General features: G+C 37.9%; 1 protein-coding gene across 3 annotated transcripts in view; it reads right to left on the reverse strand.

Moving 5' to 3' along the window:
- Positions 1–27,226, reverse strand: part of cep350 (centrosomal protein 350) — a 45,889-nt gene that overhangs the window by 11,184 nt on the left and 7,479 nt on the right. For 2 of the 3 annotated variants that reach the window (XM_057841361.1, XM_057841364.1), the window contains exons 6-33: positions 25,521–26,140; positions 25,352–25,438; positions 25,160–25,267; positions 24,248–24,364; positions 18,503–19,227; positions 17,154–17,275; positions 13,945–14,885; positions 13,700–13,841; positions 12,771–12,892; positions 12,544–12,680; positions 11,142–11,286; positions 10,814–10,977; positions 10,606–10,716; positions 9,294–9,368; positions 9,066–9,184; positions 8,936–8,989; positions 8,651–8,844; positions 8,373–8,563; positions 5,467–5,745; positions 5,245–5,394; positions 4,984–5,138; positions 2,893–3,015; positions 1,400–1,617; positions 1,137–1,315; positions 842–983; positions 390–529; positions 154–284; positions 6–64 (exon numbers count right to left, since the gene is read on the reverse strand). In XM_057841361.1, the coding sequence (XP_057697344.1) occupies positions 6–64; positions 154–284; positions 390–529; positions 842–983; positions 1,137–1,315; positions 1,400–1,617; positions 2,893–3,015; positions 4,984–5,138; positions 5,245–5,394; positions 5,467–5,745; positions 8,373–8,563; positions 8,651–8,844; positions 8,936–8,989; positions 9,066–9,184; positions 9,294–9,368; positions 10,606–10,716; positions 10,814–10,977; positions 11,142–11,286; positions 12,544–12,680; positions 12,771–12,892; positions 13,700–13,841; positions 13,945–14,885; positions 17,154–17,275; positions 18,503–19,227; positions 24,248–24,364; positions 25,160–25,267; positions 25,352–25,438; positions 25,521–26,140 (5,750 nt within the window). The remainder of the gene's footprint in view (positions 1–5; positions 65–153; positions 285–389; positions 530–841; positions 984–1,136; positions 1,316–1,399; positions 1,618–2,892; positions 3,016–4,983; positions 5,139–5,244; positions 5,395–5,466; positions 5,746–8,372; positions 8,564–8,650; positions 8,845–8,935; positions 8,990–9,065; positions 9,185–9,293; positions 9,369–10,605; positions 10,717–10,813; positions 10,978–11,141; positions 11,287–12,543; positions 12,681–12,770; positions 12,893–13,699; positions 13,842–13,944; positions 14,886–17,153; positions 17,276–18,502; positions 19,228–24,247; positions 24,365–25,159; positions 25,268–25,351; positions 25,439–25,520; positions 26,141–27,226) is intronic. The other variant, XM_057841365.1, reaches the window with a different exon arrangement.

Below are 27,226 nucleotides of genomic sequence, written 5' to 3' on the forward strand. Positions count from 1 at the left end.
CGTACTTTGGTGGACTGATACATCACTGTGAAGTCCTGCAGTAGGTATTTCACTGGTTTCAGACCTAAAAAGACAAAGATTTAGTACATATTCCTTTTTTGGGCTTTCATATAATTAATAATAACAGGTTTGATAAATGACAAATTAACATACCTTATAGGAGATAAGAGGCTGGACTGATCTACATCTAAAGTGGAATCTTTCTTCTGAGACTTGCTATGAAGAATTGGCTCAGGTTCTTTGCTCAATGCTGCCTTGGTTTTTCCAATGTAGTTGTTATAGCTCTGAATATAATTAAAAAAAAAAAAAAAAAAAAAAAAAAAAGAGTGAACAAACTGTAAACAAAACTACAACAAAACACCCTCAAGAAGAATACACCCAATATTTACCTCTAGTTTTTTCAGCAAACTGGCCTCTTGTGCCTTCAGTTGCTCCCTTTTGAGCTGACTGGCCATCAACTTGCGTTTTCTCAGCTTCTCTTTCAGGGTCTTGATACGGTTCTCTATGTCGCTTTGCTCTGAAATGGGTTCTGAGAAGCAAAGGCAAACAATAAATCTCTGAATGTGCGAGCAGAATCAGACCTCTGTGATTAGCAAAGTATAATCCAACTTGCACCCACTGGAACTTAAACCTAATTCTTTAGGGATTAGTGTATGTTTTCTTTATGTCTAAAGTTCAGTTTTAAGCTTCTTGTCAAACCATTTGTGCATATTGTAATTGTAGAAACTCTACCAGCATTACAAAATTGAAAAAGCTTGGTGATTAAATCATGTTATTTTGGTGTTAAAGTGTATTTATTATTATTATTATTATTTTTTTTTTAAACTGGACTGAAACTTACCAGTTTGTGAAACCACGGGTGATTCCACAGGCCGTTTTGGGGCCTGCCTAGATGTTTGGAGAGGGGAGTGAAGCTGCATTTTGCTTTCAGTGTGGATATCAGATAGAGAGGCATGGTCTTGGCTGCCTTTGATTGGAGAGGACTGGAAAAAGAAAATGACAAAAACAACAACAACAAAATGTGACATACATATATATGCATATATAAATACTTTAAGGAACAGTCTTTCACATGAATGTCATTTATACTTGGTGTCATCTCTCCATTCAAAGTAGCTAAATGCATTTATGCAAACCTGCTTGCTGCCTGTGAGTGAAGCAAAGTCATCAATGTAATTTGGAAGGCTGCCTAAATTGGAGGCCAAAGTTAATTCAGCCACTGATACAGGTTGTGCTGAGGATGGACTTCTTGCTTCTTCTGTGTGTATGCTGCACTCAGATGCTGCTGAGGAATAATCATCCTCAGTCACATACTCTGAAATTAAAACCACACAAAAAAGTCATTTTTTAATTTACTAAGATTTTCAAAAGAATTAAAAAAAAAAAAAAAAAAAATCACCTTTATCACAAATCGTTCTCTGTTCTGATTTTCGCCGGTGACTAGAGTTGGAGATATTTTCTGATCTTGCCGTGCTGTCCTCTCCCCAACCAGCCAGGGCCTCTTTTTCTATCCTCCGAACCTCTGCCTCCTCTTCATCGAGTCGCTTTTTCCACTGCAGCAGCTCCTCAGCGTGATGACGCCTCTGCATTAACTGCTGTTCCCGCTTAGTCAGGAACCTAATAGGTGCGATGGTAGGAAGATTGCAAAGAACAATGCAGAGATGAGGGATTTGTGTGTGTGTGTGGAGGGGGAGGGAAAGAAAGGGAAAAAAGAAGATGCAGTTAAACATAGAAAAAAGGAGGTAGTATTGGCAAACCAGGAAAAATGATCATGATTAATTAGGAAAAAGAGTTTAGCATAAAAAAGTTCAAAGCAGGCAGATTCAAATCACCAAGAGAACTGTTTTCACTCCAGACATGCTTAACATTACCTAAAAGTATATCTCGAAAGAAACAAATCAGTTACACAAGCAGGGAAGACCCATTAACAAAAAGGTTCTGAGAGAATTTAAGGGGGTTTGGGCGGCTGAATTCTTGCACATCAAAATGAATCCCTGAGATATCCAAAAGTTTCTCATTTCTGTTTCTTGAGTTTGACATTTTAAAGTGCTTTAGTGGAAAAAATACAAAGCTTCCTAGTTAGGGACAGAAATTGCATAATGAGGCAAATGAATTTATGCTTCAGCATTTATCCTTGATCAAATTCAAAAGTCACTCTGTTTTCCTAATTCAAACTAATGACAGATCAGAAACTGAAGAATCGCCTACCTGCAATAGCTTTGTATTTATTAGCCCAAGCTGTTACCCAATAAAGAGGGATAATTAAGATACATTGGGTTCATTAACAGACATACTCCTCTACTCTTTGTAAAATTCATTCCTAGCGATAGTGTGGCCTCACTTAAAACATTTTGGACTAATGACTGCTACAACTGGGTCATAAAGAAACAGAATCAGCACCTCTTGTAAACCTGTAAGCCGAAAAGGAAAAGAGTTTTAACTGTAACACCAGAGAAATTAGTATTAATTGCAGAATGGGGTCAAGATCCCTCATCCAACAAGGAAAGGTGTAATCAAAATATTAACAACCTTTGACCTCCACATTACTGAAATGTCTTTTTAGAAAAATGTATGTTACTACATTCATTTATTTAAATTTTATGTTTTCTTTTAATCCAATGTGAAATTGTCAAAGGTTTTGCTACTTTTAACCCATCTTTCCTTGGGCATTAAAACACCCTTCACAAAAAGCCACCCGACAAAGAAAAAAAAAATCTTTACAAGCTCAGAAAGTCCAAACTTATCACATCAGTCAACATTCTATACCACACCCTTGTCATTGAGCATACACCTTTTCATTTGAAGAGGGAGCGGTCAAGCGTAAGTAAGGGATTAGGGGGACCCAGGCGAGGTGCAAGAGCGGTGGAAAATGTAGGGAGAACTGCACGGTACCTGTCCAACTGGTTGTAGATAAAGAGCTGGAATTTAGGGTGAAGATTGGGAAGACAGACACTAAGGGAGGCCCAGTGCTGGGCCGTGAACACAGAGAAGAAGCAGTGCACGGGGGAACAGTGTCTACGACACACATGCAACAAAGCAAATTTAGGAGAGAGACAACATGACAGCAAATGACAAAAATCAAATAAGAAGACAAAGGAAGGGAAAAAAGGAGAGAGGGAGAGACAAAAGAACGACATGAGCGTGTGTTTTCTGTGTCTAGTTGGAAACACGTGCCTGGTGAAATAGAGGTAATTTTCTAATGTTGGACAGAATGATTAATGATCAAATTTATCAGATATTTTTAAAAGCACATGTTCAGTATGCAAGCAAAAGGAGTCACCATGCCTGTTTAGAATTGTGGTAAATAGATGAATTTGAGGGAAAGTAATTGTTAGCAGCAATGTGACAAGATTTTTAGTAAAAAAAAAAAATCACAGCCTGTCCAAAACTGAATCTGACTGGAACTGATGGAGAAATTTTTTTTTTCTGTCAGGAGAAAGGACTTAGTAGGTTGTTTTTGGATGACTTTGAATGCCTTATATAGATTACCGTATCGGCCCGAATATAAGACGGCCCTGATTATAAGACGACCCCCTCTTTTCCAAGACTCAAGTTTGAAAAAAGACTTTTTGAACACCAAATTAATTTTCATACAGAAAATAATTACAGTACATCTGAAACAAATGATTATAACAATATATTTGAGAGAAAAAGCATGTTATTTTTGCCTCATTCAAATCTTAATATCTGAACATTTAAATATGTAAACTAAAGTGCAATCCCATTCGTAAATGAATGGCTTCTGGTTTTTTAAATGTAGATAAACCAATCTATTGTGATAAAACAACTAAATTGCAATAACTGCATTAACCATCAAAGTGAGGTCTAACTGTAACTGAAGTCTTGAAACAAATCTGAATAAGGAAAAACATTGCAATAAAATAATGCAAACTGGTTAAACTTGAGAGTAGCTGAGATCTGTCATGACAGAACATTACTCTTCAAGTTCAGCATTCGCTTCAATGATATCTGGCGCCATCTAGCGTCGTGAATGGGTATAATGTCTAGACCCCGAATATAAGACTATTCCCACTTTTTCAGTCTTTATTTCAATGCAAAAACACTGTCTTATATTCGGGCCAATACGGTAATTTATTCAGTTCTCAACCTATTTACCCGACTTATTTGGAGAAAGCCTTTACTGATTGGCTGACATGTTTATGGTAAATCAAAAAATCCCACTAATAAGCTCATAAGGTCTCAAACTGAGGGCTTCTAAAAGATAGTGACATTTTATGTCAGTAACGTTAGCTGTATCGGTCACGTTTTCATCAACAGTATGTTATATATTACTGTACTTTATGTATAACCATTTTACCATGCAGGTAGGTTAATGTTACAAAGTTAATATAAACAAACTAAAACAGCCAAAACAATACAACTGATGTGAAGTATTCAATCATGGAAAAATGAACCCAATTGTTTGAACTACTCAGCTGTGAGAGGTTCTCTAATCACATGACCCAAGCTGGTAGCCAAGCCAAAGAGCCTCATTAATTCCTAATCAACATGCCACTACTGGTCAACAAAAACACGAAAACAAGTAGTAGCAAAATTTGAGATGCACTTGATACGACCAAATTTTTTTGTTTTTTAAACGGGTATCAATACAGTACTACATTTGATTACTCGCCGATATTAAGAACAGAACTGATATCGCTATTATATCTTGCAATTGCGATGAAAATAATTTTAGACATCAGGATTTCCCCCAGTGCTTCATAAATCTGGTGGGAAACCTTAAACATAGTATAGGTTTTACTCAAATAGAAAACCTATACAGTGACAACATATTCTCACATTCGTAATCGGAAAAAGAGGACATGCAATTGAATAATCATTAGTCTTAATTTTGTTAGTGTCTAATCAGGTTTTATCACTCAGCACTGACAATTGCATACCAGTGCCAACATGGTGCTGATTGTCAAAAACTAATTAAAAATATATATTTAACAATAAATAACAATGAAGAACAGCACTTACTTTTCATCCATGCGTGAACGCATTTTCTTGAGCTTCTGCATGATGCTGCTGGTTTCACTTGCAGAGATGGAAGGGGTTGGCGAAGGGCTGCGGCTACCATCTGTAGGCCTCATGTAAGCGACTTCTGACACAGGCGTTTCTGACATTGGTGACTCCTTGGGACCAGGTGAGAGACATATTTAAAATTCAAAACGTTTTCTCGACTAGAAGCCGTTTCAAGCTGGCTATTCTTCTGTAAATAAAAATTGTTGTACTACTTACAGGCGGAGCTTCACCCCCAGCAGACTTGAGACGCTCTTTCAGTCTCTGTGTTGAGGTTCTCATTCGCTCAATCTCCACTTGCTGCTTCAACAAAAGCTGTTTTTCTTTTCTTGCTACTTTATTCGCTTCTTGAAGACGCTTGATCTCAGCCTAAGGTCATGGAAAATGTATACAAAAACAATCAAAGCACCAAACTATGGGTCACCAGATAAGGTCCAGTACCTGCTCCTCATGAAGTCTCAACAAAAGGCCCTTCTGCTTCTTCCTGATCGGCGGCAGTTTGTCATCCTCTCCCTTGTTTCTCAGCTGCTTTTTCTGGTGCTCTAGCCACGCCAGCTCAGTTCTGATCTTTTCCTTGACAGCTTTCTCGCGTAGATGCAGCAAAGCATTTTGATGCTGCAGTCGCAGGTCCTCATCTTTCATGTGCTGACGCACCATGTCCATGGTGAACCTGGAGAAGCTGTCCTTCCCACCAGAAAAGGCCATATTTGGATTATGATGCTGCAGGAGAAAAAGCCACACAATTTGAGGATGTGATTCATGGTAGACATGGTAACACCAAAGTGTATGGTTTGTTCCAGAGTTGGAGGACATTATACATCCCGCGTTTCAATTTTTAAATAATTCACATACAAAATACTATAACATGTAGTTTCTGAGTCAATTTACTTGACCTGAGTCCAAATATTATTTTTTTCCAAAATTAAATAAATGTGTGGAATTTTAATTAGTAAGTTATCATACTTCTCTTGTCCCACCTCTGAAACTGTTCAGCTTTTTTTTTTTTAATTATTTGTTTCATTGTTGTGTCTTGTGACTGTGGGAACATTGGTTTTAATTAACATTATATTCCAAATAATTATTATGTCCCACAACATTCACGCAACCCTGTGACTTGAACTTTTGGATCGTGGTAGAAGGAAGCTCTGAATCACATAATGCGCTAGACTTCACATGAACAGTTTTCCAAAAGAACAGGTACATCCTCACTTCAATATTTTTATATTTTTTTTATACTATTGTTGCCTTGATTGAATGTTCAACTCGAACTCATGAAACTCTTATGCATACGATCTCAATAAGTAGAGGTGGGAATCTTTGGGCACCTAACGATTCGATTACGATTCAGAGGCTACGTTTCGATTACCGTATAAATCGATTATTGATGACAAACCGCCATTAGCTGCTTTTAATGTTTTGTACATTACTTACAAAACCTAAAAAAAAAAAAAAAAAAAATTTTTTAAAGCCTCGCAGGCTTAAATAATCGACTATTTCAGTATCATGTTAACAGTTAAAAACAATAAATAATATACTCAAATCCCCATTCTGTATCAGCAGCTTTAAACTACATTCAATTAATTTAATGTTGTGAATCAACCGTGAAAGTTGTTAAAATTGCTCTCGTTATTCTACAATTTCCCTTTTGTCTACTTACGACATGTGAAAGTTTTAAAACTATTTTAAAGATAGATTCAAGTCAATATTTTACCGATTTAGGAGTATTTTAGATAAAAAGTTAATTAGGTTCGCCACAACAGCCTTGCAGGGAAGTCTACTGCTTTAAGATGACGGCTGTTTACTAACGCCCGCATCTAGCTTTCTATATATTGCATCTAGTCCTATATAAATATGATATCTACCATGCCAGTATGTGGACGTACTTTGTAGCAGCTGTTGGCAACAGTCAGGTATGCTGTTGTTTTTTTATCTCGCGGCATGAGTTGAGCTAGAGCCGTGAGTTCAGCATTGGCATAACCCGAGGGGCCGGGTAATGACAAGCATGATGTTTAGCTACTCTCGCTCCGTTCCTCATTGCGTCCCGAAGACCGCGCGGCGCGCTGAGTGTGTTTTACTTCCGCTTTACTTGACATATTTCAATAATCGGAATTTGGATGTTTGTGAATCGTTCTCGAATCTTCCACGGCCGAATCGCGAATAATCTAAGAATCGGAAATTTCACACACCTCTATCAATAAGACAATGTTAAAATAATTTTTTTTTTCTCATTTACCTAAGTTCGTCCTACTGGTAGTATGAGCCATTTGGAAAACAATTTATACATAACGTAATTTTCGCACTACAAGCTGCTACTTTTTCCCCCGCATTTGGAGTCCTGTGGCTTTTAGTCCAGTGCGGCTTATTTGTTGATTTATTTGGGTTCATAGGTAATGATTTATTTGAAAATGGCGTCATAAGACTGTCATAAGGCCGTCATAATTATGACATGACACTATCATGGCCACTACTGAATGCTTATGACAGATGTCATGAAGTGTCATCCGGCAAATTATATCACTTACTCCATTTATGTCCAGCTCAGATCTTTTCCATCCATTCAAAACTGCAATAATTTGCCAGATAACACTAAATGACATCTGTTATAAGCATTCATTAATGCTCATGACAGTGACATGTCATAATTATGATTGTGTTATGAGTTTTATGGTGCCAGTGTCAAATAAGGTGTTACCAAATAACATACCTAGCAATTAATGAAACAACTGGAACATTAACTGAAGAAATAATTAGCACAGAACATGCATTTTGATTGTAATTTATATCTGGTGCACTGCAATGCATTGTAGAAGGCATGTTGGATAACAACAGTGTTGACAGCAGGTGGTCTCCCCCAAAGGAGCAGTGATGGCCAAATGAAGCTTCTTGAAGCAATGAAGCATTGCAGCCAATTGGTTCAAAGTGTCATGGTGGTTCATTTGGTCTTATGCCGCTGTCAAATAAAGTGTTACCGGTTAATCTCTTTTGGTGTGAATATCCCATAATGAACGAATCTACGAAGAAATGTCGTTTTCGTGTCAAATATGGTGGGTGGCGGCTTATAGTCAGGTGCACCTTATAGTCTGAAAATTACCTTAATCGATGTGGGGCATTATACATTATTTAATTGATACACTTCGATAACATACATTTTAATCGGCGAAAATGTATTTTCAAAAATGACCATCATTTCTTTCAAATGAGCTAATCAAGCCTTTGGTGGTTTATCACCTATTATTGATGAATATGTGGCAGAAAATCAGAAAAGTGAAGGGTTTTTACCCCAAGAATTTTGAAGCCTAAATATCTCCAATTATGGAATAACCTGTGTATCAGAACAGCCCTCACACCTTTGTAACATGACTTCCCCCTGAGACTACAGTTGTGCTGCTATCTGCCACTTCATCCTCTGAATCTTCGAGGTGGCTTGCACTCTTCTCCAAAGAACTCCTACGGTGCACTTTAGATGGCAGCAGAGAGCTGAAGGAGCGTTCTTCCACCTCATCCTCTGTCCTGGATGAATCAAACTTAAAGGAATACTCTGAGAAATGACATAAACACAAAAAATGTAAACACTGTCAGAGACAGAGCTGGAGAAAATCAATAAATTTCACTGGAGGTGTTGTACCCTTGTCATCAGGCACAGAGGGGATGCTTTCACTGCAGAGGGAGTCATTTTCCGCAGTTGGACATTCTTCCTCTATTGAATTGTTTCCTGCTTCTCGCTCAGCCCGCTTGTCATCTTTTTCTTCCTTATTCACCTCCTTCTGATGGTCCCTCGATATGTGGGAGAGGTTACTGGGACAGCTTGCAACAGCAACACTGAAGAAACAGGTGGTGAAACGTTAGAGGTTGGTTTCTTCAATCTGCTCAATAAAAAAAAAAAAAAAGTGTAAATACGTATAGTTTTTACATGAGGTTGGAGTCAGTGTGACTGAGTGTTCGACTTGATTCCTCTCTCTGCAAGCTAGCAGCAGAAAAAAGTTGAATTTAGGTGTTTACCTGTGTAATATTACACTGTAACAAATTTTAATACTTTTTACCTATCAGAATCTGACTTGTTTTGCATTTCTCGCTGATGCTTGCTGAGAACCAAAGACTCAGGCGCAGCAGCAGACACAGTTAGAGCGCCTTCAATCTGAGTGCGTGCCAAATCAGTCAGCTGCAAGACAAAAATAGTGATAGTGTTGACATATTGTACGTTAACAATGGGAATTAAGAATTTCCTGTTCAACCTAACAATTGGTTAAGCATGTCAAGAGATTGCTAACCTCTTTGATGTGACGAGCTGCTTCCGCCGTCTCTTTTTGAGTTAAAACTAGTTTTTCCAGCAATTCTTCGTGCGCCTAAAAAAAAAAATTTAAAAAAAAAAAAAAAAAAAAAAAAAGTTTACACATCAATCATCTTCATGTATTGCAGGGGTATCAAACTCATCTTTGTCGAGGGCAAAATCATAGTTATGGTTTTTGTTGGAGGTCCATTACATCTGTCAATTAGGGCTGGTTTATTAAATGAATCGAGTTCAATCGACAATTATTTTACTGTTTAGACATTGTGGACCTATAGATTTGTCTAAATGCTATTTTTCCAGATTCTTAAGAACAAGTATTGTCTTATTTTTATTTTATTTATTTTAAACTAAAAATAATGAAGGGAAAAACAGTCAAATTTGTTTAATTTTCAATTTAAAGAAGGGGAAACATTAAATCTTTAAAAAGTTATTTAGTATTTTATATTTTTAATAAAAACAAATTTTAAAAACAAAATATTTTTTATTTTAATTTATTTTTATTTTCTTGCTTTCTTTGTACCGTCAACTTTCCCTTTTTTGATAAAAAGTAGAGGTGCACGATAATTATCGGACCGATAATAGGAATTATGACGTCATCCCATAAATCCGATAACATTATATTATCGCCCCTATTAATAATATTTTTGGCACGGTGTCCTGTTTTTCCAGTATGCAAAGTTTTGTTACCGCCTTTGTTTTGTTCATTATAACAACGTTCATGTCATCATGAAAATTCTGGTTCGGTCAAAGGCAAATCAAAGCTGAATCAACCACTAGTATTTTGACCTACAGGTGTTCAAAAACTCAGGTGAATATACATTGAAAAATTATATATATATTATCGGTTATCGTATCGGTATCGGCCTTGAGGAGCAGAAAGTTATCGATATCGGTATCGGTTTCAAAAAATGGATATTGTGCACCCCTTATAAAAAGGTGAATATTCTCTCTTCAAATCTTTTTTTCTTTTTTTATATTTTTGGAACTTTAAAATTTGTATTTACCTTTTTTAAACAACAAAAAAAAAAAGTCAAAACAGTAAATATACTCTATTCTTAATTTTAAAAAAAGTTGTTTTTAAAAAAAAATTTTTACAAAAGAGAAAAACTCAGGACAAAAGAAATGTTATTTAAATGTTACATGATTTGTGGAAAACATGAAATCAATGCACATGATTTACTTGTGTTTACAAAAGGATGTGGTTCGCCAGAACTGGCTTCAGGCCTTGATTTGACACTTGTGATCTATGCAAATAGGGAATTTACACTGAAAGTAAAATAAAAAATTTGTACCTTGGCTGTTCTCTGCCTGTCTTCTTCTCGCTGCAGCTGGGCCTCCAGAGCTTTTCTTTCAGCCTGGATCTTCTGCTCGTAAAGATCATTTTCATGTTTCTGCTGCTTGGCCTGGAACATACAATGAGAAATGTTAAAAGTATAAAGAAAATAGAACAGCCATTAATTTTTAATTATTAGGCAAAAAATGATCAAAGCCTTGCTTCACCTCAAGTATTTGCGCCAATGAGGCACTTTCCTTCTGGGCCATGGACACACCCAACAACCTCTCCACATCCCATAACTGTCTCAAGGACTCATCTATGGACTCATGGTATTGGAGCTGTGCTGTCATTTGCTGATGTAGGGCGGCAGGAGAATACTGGAGATTACCTGAGAGAAGAAACAGGGGAGAGTAAACATTTTCATGTGCGAGGACTCGGGAAATAAATCAAAGCTTCCATTGATGGTGATAGACTTTCAATGTCTATCAATGTCAATGGCACTGAAAAATGTATTCCATTTTGTAAATGTTTGCAACATCAGTAAATATTTACCTGTGACGCTGCTGCCGTTACTAGCCCCAATATTGAAGCCATTTCTTAGAGGTTCAGAGAGAAAATCAGGAACTTGAGAAGAATTCAAAAAGGGAGTGGGAGAATTCCTTTGGCCTCTTGATGGTGGAGATTTTGGCTGCTTTGCCTTCAAAGTTTAGGGAAGAGTTTCAAGACATTATTGAATAGTTTAAAAAGTCCAATTTTATTTATTCTAGGGCTGTCAAACGATTAAAATTTTTAATCAAGCTAATTACAGCTTAAAAAATAATTAATCGTAATTAATCGCAATTCAAACCATCTATAAAATATGCCATATTTTTCTGTAAATTATTGTTGGAATGGACAGATAAGACAAGACGGATATATACATTCAACATATGGTACATAAGTACTGTATTTGTTTATTATAACAAAAAATCAACAAGATGGCATTAACATCATTCACATTCTGTTAAAGCGATCCATGGATAGAAAGACTTGCAATTCCTAAAAGATAGTTATTACAAGTTTTAGAAATTTTATATTAAGGCCCCTCTTGATGTTTTCGTTTTAATAAAATTTGTAAAATTTTCCATCAAAAAATAAACTAGTAGCTCGCCATTGTTGATGTCAATAATTACACAATGCTCATAAAATCAGTCGCACCCAAGCGCCAGCAGAGGGCGAAAAAACACCAAAAAACACAAGTGGACATTTCCCTGTACTGTCATTTTAATCTGTTTGAGCGGAGCATGTGTATTAATTGCGTCAAATATTTTAACGTGATTAATTAAAAAAATGAATTACCGCCCATTAACGCGATAATTTTGACAGCCCTAATTTATCCATTGAAAAAATGCAAAAATGATTATTAATAACAAAAAATTTAATACCATACACACACACACACACACACACACACACACACACACACACACGCATATAAATAGATTATCATATTTGAAATCTGGCATTCACCTAAGTGGAAATCACATTTAGGGCCATGTAAGCCACACATGTAAGATATTAAATGTTAATATTGTGGCCTACATCAGGGGTTTTCAACCCAGTCCTCAAGGCACACTGTGGGTCCTGGTTTTTGTTCCAGCCGATCCAGCAGAGACAGTTGAACCAATGAGGCTTCTGCTAAAACAAGCCACACCTGACTGCAATCAACTGATTGCACTTGTAAAACACCAGATTGGGGAAAAAGTGTTGTCATCTTGTTTGGTAAGAATGAAATCCTGCACCCACAGTGTGCCTTAGTGGAATAGGTTGGGAACCCCTGGCCTACATGATCCAAAATGTGATGTCCACATACTGTATGTGTACATAAGGTCTTTCTGAGGCTTTTTTAATTTTTGTTAAATCACCAAAAATAGTCACTTGCTCTGCAAAGGGTTAAGGGAAATTAAGTACTCGCCTCCGGAGCCATGACAGGCAGACCTATCAGCCTCTCCAAATCCCCAACCTGTCTCAATGATTCATCTATGGACTCCTTGTACTTGAGCTCTGCTGCTATGTACTGCTGCAGGGCACTAGGTGAATACTGGAGTTTACCTGAACAGACAGGGGAGGGAGACATTTCATGAATATCACAGTGCTTTCAACATTAAAAAGTCTGCCTGTGGGTCTAGATCTCAACTTCACCATTTTTTCGAGAATCATTCTTAAGTGAGGCTGCCGCCTGAGCCAAACCCGAATCAGGCAAGGCTAAAGGAGTAGTCACTCTTCCTCGGGATGGTGGAGACTTATTCTCCACACCTACTTTACTGCAATAGAAAAATATCAAAGCATATCTTGTTATTAATCAATTGGGAACTATTCTGCTGAAGTTTGCATTGTGAAGACAAGCATATTTACAAAAATTCAACACTTTTTCAGGGGTTGGGGTTCATAATCAAGAGGGAATTCATGAAACTATCTTTAAAGGGACAGACAACACCTGCTATAAATGACATTCATATGAAATATGGTTGCTCTAAGTTTTTAATTTGTAGATTAAATTGTTTTGACTTCTGATAATGGAGTAAAACCACAAAATAACACATGTGCAGCCATTTTGTGGCACACACACTGATTGGCTTGAGCACAGGTGCAAATGATAGGTATTTGTAACATCACTAGGAAAGGCGGGCAATCTGGGATACTCGTATATGATTGGCTAAAATACAAACAACATTGATTAAATGTCTGCCCCCATGTTCATGCCACTTTTTAAAAGGAATGTCTTTTATTACAATTTAAATGAATTTTTTGTTTAATTTATTAAAAAAAAAAAAAAAAAGATTCCGCTTGGAATCAACATGATAAAAGTCGTTTTCACTTTAATACTGTTTTCATAGTTTATGGGACAAACCTCTGATACAATGGGATTATCAAATAATGAATGATGCCTCTGCTGCCCCTTGAGTTGCTTAGCAATCAACAGGTCACAAATAACATTTAATTATCATTTATTTGAAACAAAACCAAAAGCAAAACGTACTCCGACGAGAAATGCAGCAGCTTTTAAACTGTGACATGAACGCTACCTAGTGGTCAATATTAAAAGCATTTTATTGAAGTTATTCTATCACCTATGCGGACTGGAACTCTTCTTTGACTGCTGGCTAACTCCGCTGCTATGAAATGACACAAAGTCATCCTCATAGACTGTAGCGTCTTTGGAGGATTCCCCAGATTGGAAAGAGAGAGGAGATGGAGAATTCTTGTCATTCACTGTGGAAGGAAAAACAAGGTAATGGTTGTGAATGGATAGATATCAAGAAGAACTTCACTTTTTACGTCACCATAAATGGGCATTATATATCACAAAACTAACCTTTAACATTGAGGTTCTTTAAGTAAATGTTGATGACACTGAATGGGTCTCCTTGGTTCAACTCCTCCCAGGGCAATTTATTTCTATTATGAGGAGCTAATGGTGACGTGAGGGCCAAGCACTTCGCAGCTTCCTTCTGGAAGTCAGTGAGGCGTTGCAATTCTATTCTTTGACCAGAAAAATCACCAGTGTTATGCGTCAACCTTGGAATATGATTTCTGGGTGGGTGAGGAAGGCTCATTTCTTCTTGACTGAAGCTCCCCTCACTCAGGATAGTACCTTCACTGATAGACCCTCCACTTGAATCATGTTGATCTGTCCTATTCTCTCTATTGTCCTCAGCTGTTCGAGCAGGCACGTCATCTGTTCTCTGTACACAGTTAACTAGTTTCCTTTCTAGTCCACAGCTGCTAGGAAAGTGTTCGTTTCGATCAGCAGTAATTTGTTGCTGTTGTCCTATGAAGGCGTGCAAATTTCCAGCTCCCGGAAGTGAGGCACTATTGCACGGACTAAGACTTGTGCTTGTTATTAACTTCTGAATCTTCGATGTCAAGTCAGCATCATCAACTGCGCCGCGTCCTCTTTCGTCGAGCTCAACCCGAGACCGTCTACAGGCCAAAATATCCGTGTCTAAAGACGTCACCTCTCCAAAGTTTATTCCAACTCGGGCAATCTGCCGGCCTTCATTCTCTATGCGGTTGGAGAGCGAGATGGCTGTGGCCTTCAGGGCGTCGATGCGGGATCTCCTTGACTGAGTCCAGGTGGGGGTTTCTGCGTGTGTGGGCTTGACGTCACCAGCTGCCGCTAGGTCCTCTGGTCTCGAAGAGCAAGGGTCATAACTTGTACATCCAAGTGCACTGGTGCAGGAGGCAGGATAGGAGTGAACATTTGGGCTGAGGCCTGGAATAAGACTTGAAGCAACTTCTACATCCAAATCACCCCTACAACAGAAATAGCAGAGTTTAAAGGCTACAGAGAATATCTAGTATGAATGAATTTCATGTGAAAGACCTAAATTTCATAGACCTCTGATAATGAAGAAAATACTGTTTAAACACACACACAAAAAAATCACCGCTTATGCGCATTGCCATTTTGTGACAGGCTACTGCATACCTACACACATAAACACTGATAGTCTAACACAGGTGCATGGGGCGATGGATATTATTGATGTCACGAGGAATGGGGAGCAATTTGAGATGCTCGCATTTGATTGGCTAAAATATGGCTAGCAAATGTACACAACCTGTTCAGGGCGTGCGTGTCGCACTACGATTGGCTAAGGAGTCAAAATGCACTTGTCTCTATTAAAAAAATGCGTCCAATTTTTTAATGCGCTCATTTAAAAGTTCCCCATTAAAAATGCAGCCATAAAATTTAATCCCCGTTTTAAAGTGCCTGTGACACGAAAAAGCATGTTTATTTCATAATACACGCGGTATTTTATGCTCCTGAATGAAATGGACCACTTGGATGTGTGAAGAAGCGATCGATATATTTATTCAATTTTTTTAATCCCGATCCCGCGCTACGAAAATGACAGACTTCCGGCTTCGGTCTTGCATTGAGGAAGAGGGCGCTGTGACGTGTACGGGAGAAGGAGTCCTCTTCACTATACAGCCGTACTGTTGTATGAGAAGGACTTAGGATTCAGCTGATTTTGCGGATTAATTCGTTTATTTTTCGCATCATGCCAACCAAATAGCTGCAGAAAAATCTTGCCGTACGAGGGAGAGGCATGTGCGCCTTTTTGGGGTTTCAAAAGGTTCCCATTCACCGGTGGATATTGGTCAAAACAAGCCCTACTACTGTGGGACCATGGGACTTAACGAGAAGTGAGTAAACATCGTGTTTTGTATTAGGTCAAACACTGGGATCATTTTAATATGTAGGAGGCTTGCATTTTGTGGCTGACATGCTCCTTCACCCCTCGGCCGACGACCGGTGGCTTGTCGCACATCACCCCGCCGGGAGAGCACCATACTCGGCTTACTGCCCTCTTCATGTTCCCGGTGCTCTGTAGAATTTTCCAACCGATCAGAAATTGCAACTTTGTGTTAAAAATAGCCGCGAATACAGCGATTACAAAGTAAACACTACAAACTTCCTTTAAATAAAGGACTACTTACGTTTGATCATTGATGGGCATGTACAAAGCTTTCCTCATACACATATTGTTATGTTAGCAGCATAACAACTGCAGCCGCCCTCCACAACAGGCGGGCAGATCGTAAGTCCATACAACTAACAAATGACCCCCCTCCCCCCCAATTAAAGTTGCCTGTATGTGCGTCGTATCACCCTGCATCATTAAGTTTGTTTTGACAATGACAATGATGATGGCCAAGAACAAGAGGAGCTAATGTTGAGAGAGGAGATACAGCTGGACTTACAACAGTCTCATAAAAAGAAATCCTTCAGCCCACTGCAGTGGTGGAACATTGTTACCAAAAATGGGCAAGCTTGACATCTGAGCATGCAGACATACTGACCTTCCTTTAAACCTTTATTTTAACGTTTAGAACAATAAATACATACCACAAAAAAATAAATAAACAAAACAAAACAAAAAAAAAAGTAAAAATTGTTTTGACTCCTATTGAAAAGGTGAAGTCACAGTGTTTCCGTTTATGGTACATTCTTTTTTTTGCACTAGTTATTCCAGCAGCATTTGACCTTATTGTTTGTGATTTATTATTATTGTTTTTTATTATTTATACTTTAGTAAAGAATTTAAGTGTTCCAAAATGTTTTTTTTTGTGAATTAGTAAGCGTCAATAAAAATGTCATTGCTAAATTAGTTAAAAAAAAATAATAAAAAATTTTTAGTCGACTAATCGTAAAAATAGTGGGCTGACTAATCAGGAGAAAATTAGTCATTTGGGACAGCCCTAATCAGAAAAATGAATTTATTGTTTTTCTTTGTTTTTTCTGTGCCTTAAATTGCTTTCAATTAAAAACGAGAGATGCCTTATTTAAGTGGAAGCACTGTCAGTGAATGCTAATGATTTTAGTGCTGGCTGGCAATGAATGATTGCTGCCAACCCCCCCAGTCAAAATGCATTGGACGTCTAGCACCTTCAATATCAACTAATGAGTTAAGGTGATAATCAAGTCATTATAACTGTAAATTATGTCTCCTGCAGACATCACGGAAATGCAGTTTTAAAGTAAATGTTTTAATATGATAATCATTTTAAATCTACCTTGTTAATTGAGGAGGGAGCTGATCAGTAGTCAAAGACCTGTCACTGCTTGAGGGACTCTGTGGTAGTTCAAGTTTCTTATTCTCTTTATCAGACTCCCCTGAGGGTTGGTACATTGATCTCTGGTGTGGAAAGAAAACAGGAGTTAGGCAACCCTTCATTCATTATCCATGAAGCTTATCCACACGAGGATTTCAGTCATTCTCAGGATACAAACACATAACATTCACACCTATGCACAATTTTAGGTGTTCTGTGAACCTAGCTGGCAAGTTTTGTGGTGAACCCAGTTTGTGGAAGAAAAAAATGCATACAAAGGGAGTACATGCAAGTTTCTCACAGAAAGACACAAGTCCAGGTTTGAACATACACAAGGAATACATGCAAGTTCCTCACAGAAAGACACAAGTCCAGGTTTGAATCTTTAACTCATAACTGTGAAGAAGATATACTAACCAGTTATCCATCATGCCACTATTTTACCAAATTTTCTCCAACCTATCTGACAATGAATTTGTTCAAAGGTCCCATGCCACTCTACATTTTATAATCTTTGATGGGATTTTACCATTTATTAGATAATTTGAGTTGGAAATCCCCAGGATGTTTACTTTCAAATTTTGGTCCTAAATATTAGCCAAATGATTTGGCAGGATTTGTTCTAATACAGTATTTGATATGTGAATAAGGAATTCTCTGACTTGATTGCTATATTCCCTGATTTGAATATTGAAATCAGTTTTTGCCTAAATAGTAGTATGCCGTATCTCAGCCTAGAAATTTAAATGAACTAATTTAGTGCTTATCACGAGTGTCAAACTCAAGGCCCGGCGGCCAGATCTGGTCCGCCACAACATTTTATGAGGCCTGTGAAAGTAAATAAGACTTCTTGTTTCTGCTAAAAGAAAATTATGATCGGGGGCTACAGGAGTGAGTATTTACAGTTTTATTTTCTACTTTTAAAAAATCTAATTAAACTATATTAAGTTAAAACTAAAGATATTATTTTCTTTTAATTGAAAAATATAAAAATGAATGAATGAAAATTACTAAAAAGATTTCCCTTTTTAAAAAAGCAAAAAAGAACACCTACTTTTCCTGTCCTTTTTGCTTTAAAAAGAAAAAATATATTTGCTATTAAGAGGCTCAAAAATTTTTTTTATGTCAACAATATGTGAACGATTTATAAACAAATTTGTTGCTGATTAATTTGCTAATCCATTAGTCGATAAGTTGTGGCAGCCCTGACGATTTGAACTTAGGACACATACTCATTTTGATTTAAAATATGCCTAAAACATGGCATGGACCTTTAAGAACTAAAACCAATGAATAAGTATTACAAATACCATTTGACGTGATGTAGCAGAATGCATCTGTACTCCAAATTGGCTCTCGTCCATTGTAAGAAGGTTGTAAGTATCATCTCTATATCGTGTCTGCCAATGGGTTGCAGTTGCTTCCATGGGAGTGACTACAGTTTTAGCCATTTCCTTTTGCCTTCTGTAGAGCTCCTGAAGCCTCTGGTTCTTTTTTTGCGACTCCTCTTTTAAGGACTTCTTCTCTTCTGCCAGTCGTTTTTTCCGCTCTTCTTTCTGCTTAATCATGTACTGTCGGATTTTATCCGAATCATAATGACGCTTTTTCTCATAGGTTTCAGGCACATTTGTGGACTCCTGTCGATTTAGGGAGGGGTTTGCACCACGACAGCCTCTGGAGGGGCCGTATGTTTGCGCTGTAGTTCCAGAGAAGGAGTGGGGACTTCTTGTTTGAGATAATGACCTCGCATTCCCCCTCTGACCGTCCTTACCCCTCCCGGATCTAGGTCGAGATCTGTGCTCCTCCTCACCTGCTTTGCACTCAAACTGCGGGCCTTCAAATATGGCCCGGATCTCTGCTGTCAAGTCTTTCCCTAAAGGCAATGGGCAGTTGTCATGGACAGCAGGCGGCGAGCTAAGAGTGGATGTGGAGTGGATTTGAGATCGACCCTTAAATCCACTGAAAGTCCTGTCAGTGCTTCTAGGGTGATTGTTTGCTTCAAAGGTTTTGTCAACATTAGAACGTCGATGGTAAGCTGTAAAACACATACATAAATGTATGAATATACAAATATTATGGGATAAAAACATTTTTCAACTTCCATCCTTTGATGCAAAAAAACAATATTTCAAATGATGTAACTCGTTTGGCCCACATGTCAGAAAATAGGCACAGAGGTTGAGTGGTTCTCACAGGAAGAGTAGAGGTTTCTAAATGTATTCTTCTGAAAAAAACAAAAAAAACTTTCTGCTTTTATAGAGAACAACAGAAAGCAAATAATAGTTATGTTTAAAAAGCTCAAATCCTGAGGATTTGGAAAATTTGAAGTAAAATAGCATTTCTAATCGATTGTCATTTAATGTTCATTTCTAAATGAGAATAAGAAGTATGGTTCAGAACATCATGCAGCCCATAGTAGCAGCCAAATATTTTCAAAACTGTTTTGGTTTTAGGCTAGCGACCTAAAACCAAAACAGGTACCTCCCTTAGACATATACAGTGGGGATAACAAGTATTTGATACACTGCCAATGGGTTTTCCCATTGACTGTGTATCAAATACTTGTTCTCCCCACTGTATAAGTCTCAATGAACACGGCATTAAAAAAAAAAAAAAAAAAAAAAAAAAAAATTTGAGTCGTTCTGTAATAAAATCCTGATGCAGAGATAATCACCTATATTTTCAGGATCAATAGCAATATTTATCATATCAGTATTTGCCCGAAATTGCGACTTAATTTTTTATTTAGTGCAATTTTGACATGTTTTCAACACCTAATAAATCACAAAATTTTCACATCAGAAACTTAATACTTGAGGAAAGCATGCAGAATCGTCTTAATTTTACTTAATAAAAGCAAATTTTGCATTTTTCTACATACAGTCACAACTTATTAAGGTCGAACTCCAATGTCACTATTGCCTCAACAAGTCTTGCCGGCTATCTGGCCTTCGTCGTTTTTAGATTAAAATGTTACATAAAACACACAAAAGCCTATTTTTTGTGTGGACACAGAAATGTCTAAATTAACAGTTTTTTTGCCAAAAAAACAAACAAACAAAAAAACAGGCAGTTGGCCAAAATTTATCTGATTATTTGAATGTAAAGTTAAGTAATTGTGTATGGATACAAAATCCAACATGGCGGCCATCACAAAACAAAGAGCTTTTTAAGTAGAAAATTCTTGTAAATAAATGCGCAAATCCCGGAATTTCTATAAAAATGTATGTCTAGCAGTCTAGATTCTTGGTTAAAAGCAACAAACAGGGCAGTTATAATTCATTTTACGTAAATATTTAGACCTAAAGTTACGCTGAAATTTCCAATCATTTTTTTCCCACAATTTAAAATGAATGCATGGTGCTATTTTATATAATTATCTTGAATCCTTGACTAAATCACTCGAGACACTCCTGCCTTCTTGTATGCACCAAAACTTTTGTTCTGTTTCCACCTAAATCCGGCGTTAGAACGCAGCGTTTTTCAGTTTATCGCAGTGAAAGCTGCCAGGACGCTCTGCCCCCCCCAACCCCCCCCCCACAGAGAGCTGTTGCGCAATGTCTGTAGGAGCTGTCCCGTCAACTGATAGTGAAGTCTATGCATGGATGTAATCTAATGAAACTAACCTGCATTCCGCCCACAAAATGTTACATTTAAAATATTTTGAGTAAATGATGTTTTAAATCTGAAGAACTGATTGTACTGGCGTTTTAGCAAAATCAAAATCAGGCCAATACCGAGTACACCTTCAGAATCCAGACGTACGCATTGGCTACTGGCAATGACCTGCCCTTGTGGATGGTTTTGTTTGGTTGTTTTATTTCAGTCAGTCAGCAAACAGTGCACTCTCCATAGCTGATGCTACGGCGTACCATGGTAAAAACTGCATCCACCATGTGCATGAACTAGCACTGAGGAAAAATGTGGCCCAGATCTGATTTTAACCACATACGAAAGTGACCTAGATCGGATTTTAAATGCTCATCTTTCATGCGACTTGTCCTGTTCACGTCAAGTTAATGCCTCACCGACTCGGAGAAAAACACGAAAAAAATAAAAAGATTTGTGCATTAAGGCCTGTGGTCTGAACCTAGCCTAGCTTGAAATCCATTTCAACTGGAAAAGCTGGCATTTAGTGATCATGTTTCAATGCCATTGATGGCGATAGGCATCCAATCCAATTTGACTCTCAGTCTAAATAGACTGGACGTCAATTGCTGCCAATGGCAGCCAGTAAGTTAATACTTTAAAAAGCCAGAATTTCCAGGAAGTGGCCATCGTAAGTGGTGGCAACCATTTCAGGGGAGGATTGGGGAGGTTGCCATGCCAACTTCAATCCATGCCAAAATCTTGGTCTAGATTTGAAAGACTAATCCAGACAGTTGTGAAGCACGCTGTGCTGAGCCAAGCTTCACTAAATGCCAATGCCCTACTCTGCTGCTCCTCAGGGTCTTTGCCGCCAGCAACGTCAACATCAAATCAGGCCACAACTCATTGTTCACCCAACCAAATCAGATAGTTAACCTTAATTCCTTCCGGTCAACGGTAGCCGGTAGAGATAGTTAATTAAGCCAAACGTGAGGGAGATGACGGATTATCATCAGTCATCGACTTAATATTTGTTATTTATTGAAGCTGCTTTGTCTGAGTGCACTGCGTGATTTGCCGTTGATATCCTACACCTCATAAAAGACAAAGTCATGTGGTTCTATTTCTCTCTATCCAGCGTCGACGTTGTCACTTGCTGACCGTGCTGCCTCCTTGGTTGTCTCCATGTTTTTCGGTCCTCTGCCTTTCTAAATCTTCCTGTATTGTGCTGTTACTCCACTTCCTTATGTTGACCATGTATGCCGTTCTTGATCTTCCCCTTTTACGTCAACCCTCCACCTTTCCTTGAATTAGGTCTGTCGTCATGCTTCACTTTCTGTTCCTACTTATGTGTCCAAAATAAGACATTTTCTTTTCAATTATTGCCGGTAGAAGTTGTTGCTTGATGTTTAGTTCTTTGAGAATGCTTAAATTTGTTCTTCTTTCCAGCTGACTCTCAGTAGTCTCCGGTAAAACCACATTTGCTGCATGTATTTTCTTTTCTTCTTTCTGTTTGATGATCCATCCTTCTGCTCCGTATCTTATTACTGTAAAAATGAGGCTCCCCAGTATCTATAATTTTAGGGCATTGGTTAATGTTCTGTCTCTCCAAATTTCCACATTGTCCTTTTCGCTATTCCATTTCTTCCACTGATGTCTTCCGTGCAGTCTGCTGTGTTGCTTTTAATTGAACTCAAGTATTTAAAGTCTACAACCGTTTCTAGTTGTTCTCCGTTAACCGTCAGATGTTGGGTCTGTTGTTGTCCAATGTGCATGTGTTTTGTTTTCTTAACATTTAGCAACAGGTGTTTGTCTTGTCCTTTTTTGCTTAGAGAGTCAATAATGTCTGTTGCATCTTGATGGTTTGTTGAAAATAGTGCAGCGTCATCAACGTAGCTCAAGTTCGATATTTGTCTTCCTCTAATTTTAATGATTTTCCTGTCCATTTCAGCATCTCTCTGTGTATAGAGAGAAAAGGTGCAGTGATAGAATGCAGCCTTGTCTCACCCCTTTCCCAATTTTGAATGGTTTTGTATGGCTGCTATTCCATCTGATGACCGCCTCTTGGTTTATGTAAAGGTTTCTGAGTAATTGTATCAGGTGTTGTGGGAGCCCCATGTACCGCATTGGCCCGAATATAAGATGGTGTTTTTTGCATTGAAATAACACTGAAAATATACCTTATATTCACGGTCTAGACATTATACCCATTCGCGACGCTAGATGGCGCCAGACATCATTGAAGCGAATGTTCTGTCATAACAGATTTCACCTACTCTCCCCATTCACGACGCTAGATGGCGCCAGATATCACTGAAGCAATGTTCTGTCATGACAGATCTCAGCTACTCTTTAGTTTAACCAGTTTGCATTATTTTATTGCAATGTTTTTCCTTAATCAGATTTGTTTCAAGACTACAGTTACAGTTAGACTTCACTTTGATGGTTAATGCAGTTATTGCAATTTTGTTGTTTTATCACAATAGATTGGTTTATTTACATTTCAAAAACCAGAAGCTATTCATTTACGAATGTGATTGCACTTTCGTTGACATATTTAAATGTTCAGATATTAAGATTTGAATGAGGCAAAATAACATGCTTTTTCTCTCAAATATATTGTTATAATCATTTGTTTCAGATTTACTGTAATTATTTTCTGTATAAAAATTATTTTGGTGTTCAAAAAGTCTTTTTTTCAAACTTCAAACTTTCAAACTTGAAAAAGAGGGGGTTGTCTTATAATCAGGGCCATCTTATATTCGGGCCAATACGGTAATTCAGTTTCAAACAGGTCTGGATGGTTAACACTGTCTATAACCTTGCTGCAGTCTATAAAGATTATTTCTGCTTACTGTCCTATTTCAGTTTTTCAAGGACGACTTGAAGGGCACACATCACAACAGCTGTTGACCTTTCCTTTTTGAAACCCGCTTGTTCTTCGCTCAGTTCAAAATCGATTTTTCTTTTGATTCCTAGAAGCAGTATATACAGGAGTATTTTACTTACATGACTTATAAGTGCAATAGCTCTGTAGTTTCCGCACTCTGTTGTCTCCACTTTTGTGTTTTACTACCAAATGCATATGTATACACTACCAGTTTTATGGATGGAATTTTTGACAGGTAATAACAGCCTTTGCAAAAATTGTGTTGGAATGGAAATTCTCTGTTTAGCAATTGATGTAAGATAATGGAGAGGCGGTATTTATGACATCAGAGTGACACATTCCAAATAGCTGCTAAAGCATTCCTCCATTTATCACCTTTATTATAGCAGCACTTTTTCTGTTTTTTGACACACTGCATGACGATACTCTGCCAAGAGGTGAAAAAAGATCATTTGAGAACAGCAAAGATGGCAAGATTACACTTGGGCTGAGTCAGCTGTCCATACTGCGATGGTGTAAATAATGTAAAAAAATATATATATATTACAACTGCGTATGGATGAAAACTGGCACCAACCTGTTTGTTGCACTTTGTCATTAATATGGTTCCTCTTCTCTCTGGGTTGTTTTGGAGCGGTGCCAAGTACCTTGTTTACCAGCTTCAAACCATCCCGCCAGGAAGCAGGTGTAATCACTGCCAGAATAGTGAGATATTTACAGGTCATTATATGCATTAACAGCTCTGACAGATGTCATTTAAAAGCCCACAGAATTGTTGCGGTCATTTCCGGTATTAGAGATACATGTTGACAAACGAGTTTCTGTTTGAAAAGATCAGAAGAATCGAATTAATTTGGCTTCAATTTTCATGGTTATTTATGTAACCATGCTTGATAAATGAATGCAAAGAAGCCAAGACTGAAGAGATAACAAAAACCTCACAGATGCAATGGAGGGAAGTAAGACAACAGGTATGAGTTAACAATTTAGTTCTTAGAGATGGTCGTCGTAATAATAATGTGACCATAAAACCAATCAGGGCTGTTAAATATGTACCACTTTTGCTTAAAAGGGCAGACAACCAGTATAAATGAAAGACAAGTTCACAAAGTATTTAGTCGAGATTTTACCAGATCTCTGATAACGGGGGGAAAAATACTGTTTATACACAAAAAAAAAATGACACTGTTTATGATCACAGCCATTTTACGACATCAGTTTTTTCCACGGACTTTAGCACTGACACTCAAATACAGGTGCATGTAACAATGAGTATTAAAAATGTCACGAGGAAGGAAGGGCAATACGGAATATTCATATTTGATTGGGTAAAATAGCAGTAAGGGCTGTCACTTCCAGGAAATATTTCTTTTCTGTTTTTCTCCACTGTTAAACATACGAAAAAAATTCTACACGATTCTTTCCCGTGCGTTGCACATGATATAATGTTGTCTGTCCCTTTAAGCCTAAGCCATGTAATTATTCCTACATGTTTTTGAATTTTGGCCAGCGACGGCTCTGTGGATTTTCCGAGTTGGTTTCGTTTCTCTCTCTACCGGATGATGCCTTTCCCGTTGCTGCTTCGGTGCTGCTCTTTCTGCAACGACAAAACAACAAACATGTAAAACCTCTGCCCCAGAGTATCTCACGCCTTCCTATTGATGTTTAAGTTATGTATTACCAGTAAATTGCTTAGACGGGCTGTGAGGAGCCTCCTCTTTAAGTGCGTTCCCACGAGTACGGCTCCTTGTCTCAAGTTTGGAGAAGCCTAAGAAATAATTTAAAAACATACATCTTCATTTCCAGAAAACACATTTTAAAATGATACATCTAAGAGAGGCTTATAATACCTTTGTAAGTAGGTGCTGGTGGTGCAGCCGCTACCTTCCGTATTTTGGCTGCAGTGCCGCTATTGTTGCTCCGTGTCGTCATTATGGGCTGCTCGAGACGGCGCAACACTTTTTCCTTCTCTGCAGTGTGCTCCTGATATTTAACTTGCCGTCGAATACGCTCTTTGAGCTTTTCCAGTTTATCATCCGGTTGATGTCGCCTCAGGTTTTCCAAACGCTGAGAATCTGAGCCTGGACTGGTGGAAGTACTGCTTTCCCATCTACATATCATGTCAGAGGCAGGAGGTAGAAACGGACTGGGCATTTGAATATCCGCGCTCTGGGCGATTTGTGCCTCTGGACTGCTGTTCTCCATAGCTGGGACTGAACAAGTAGCATCAGCAGGGTTGTCATAAGTCCGCGGGGTGTCCACAGTGGGCGGGTCATTGAGGTAGAAGACTTCCGTACAGTCTCCAGAGTGTTGGACGTCCATGTGCCTGTCTTTGCGCTCATCCCAAATGTCTTTCTGGGAGACAGGCTTGCTAAATAGAGCGTCTGAGGAAGAGGACAAAGGCCCTGATAATGACTGTGGTCTGTAAGCCTCCAGCTGAGATGAGGGTTGTGATGGAGGGGCGGTCTCTCTGGAGGCAAAACAGATTACATTGGGTCAGCAAAGAGGATCAAGATTTAGTGTTAATTCAACATTCACACATATGGAGGTTGAGCTCTCGTATGGGTGGTCCCATTTAGAAAAGATGTGTCGTCATTGCTGAATTGATTTATTGTGGACAAAAAAACAAAAAATTAATCCCCATTTTGTAAAACTCATTTCATATAGCGTTGTTGCCAAGAGACATAACATCACCTTGAAATAATTGCCTAAGTCACTTCTTACAATAACGATTAAAATAGTATATATCAAAAATTCAACAAATGCTTCAGTTTGTTTCCTGAAAAGTCTGAAAAAAATAACTTGATAAGTTGCTGTTGTGATAATCAGTTCTATTTCATCCCTGCTGACCGCCAGAGGAGGTACTAACGCACTGAATGATCTCTTCACATGTGCAGTACGATTAGCAATACCAAAAAAGTCACCGGTGACCCACGTGAGCTATTACAGAGATTTTAAAAAGTCAAGATAACAGATACCGCAGAAACCGGCCATTCAGGTATAGCTATTTTTGGAGTACTTGGTAGCCAACAGAATAATCAGCAATTGTATTTTTATTTAAACCGAACCTTAAGCAAATAATGGAATGTTCACTGTATTTTCAAGTTGATTTGTTCAACGTTACATTTTTTCTTGAGAGCTGAGATACCCCAGGTGTCAGATAGCCTCCCAAGGAAACACCCTCTACTGTTTTTGAAATAGCACGCCAATGGTACACTTGTATATATTTTTTTATATTTTAAGAGCTAAAAAGTAACAAAATAATCCGGAAATACAAAAGCATTGCCAAAAGAAATAAAACTTTGATCTATTTTATCCTCTGCACACTCCTGGAAAAAGAAGATTTTTTTTTTTTTTATCTTGCTATCGGCAGATTCTCAAAATCAGATGACTTCGACTCGGGTGCAAAATTATGCAATCAGGGCATCCTATTTATTAATTTTAACTTAAATGAAAAATATTTTTAACTGTATCAGGTTATCTCATATATTGTTTAAATTAAATGTTTAAAATTTAAATTTTCAAAGGGAATAAAGTATTTTTTAACACCCCACTT

This window comes from Corythoichthys intestinalis, chromosome 7 (assembly GCF_030265065.1).
Source record: "Corythoichthys intestinalis isolate RoL2023-P3 chromosome 7, ASM3026506v1, whole genome shotgun sequence".
Classification (NCBI taxonomy): Eukaryota; Metazoa; Chordata; class Actinopteri; order Syngnathiformes; family Syngnathidae; genus Corythoichthys; species Corythoichthys intestinalis.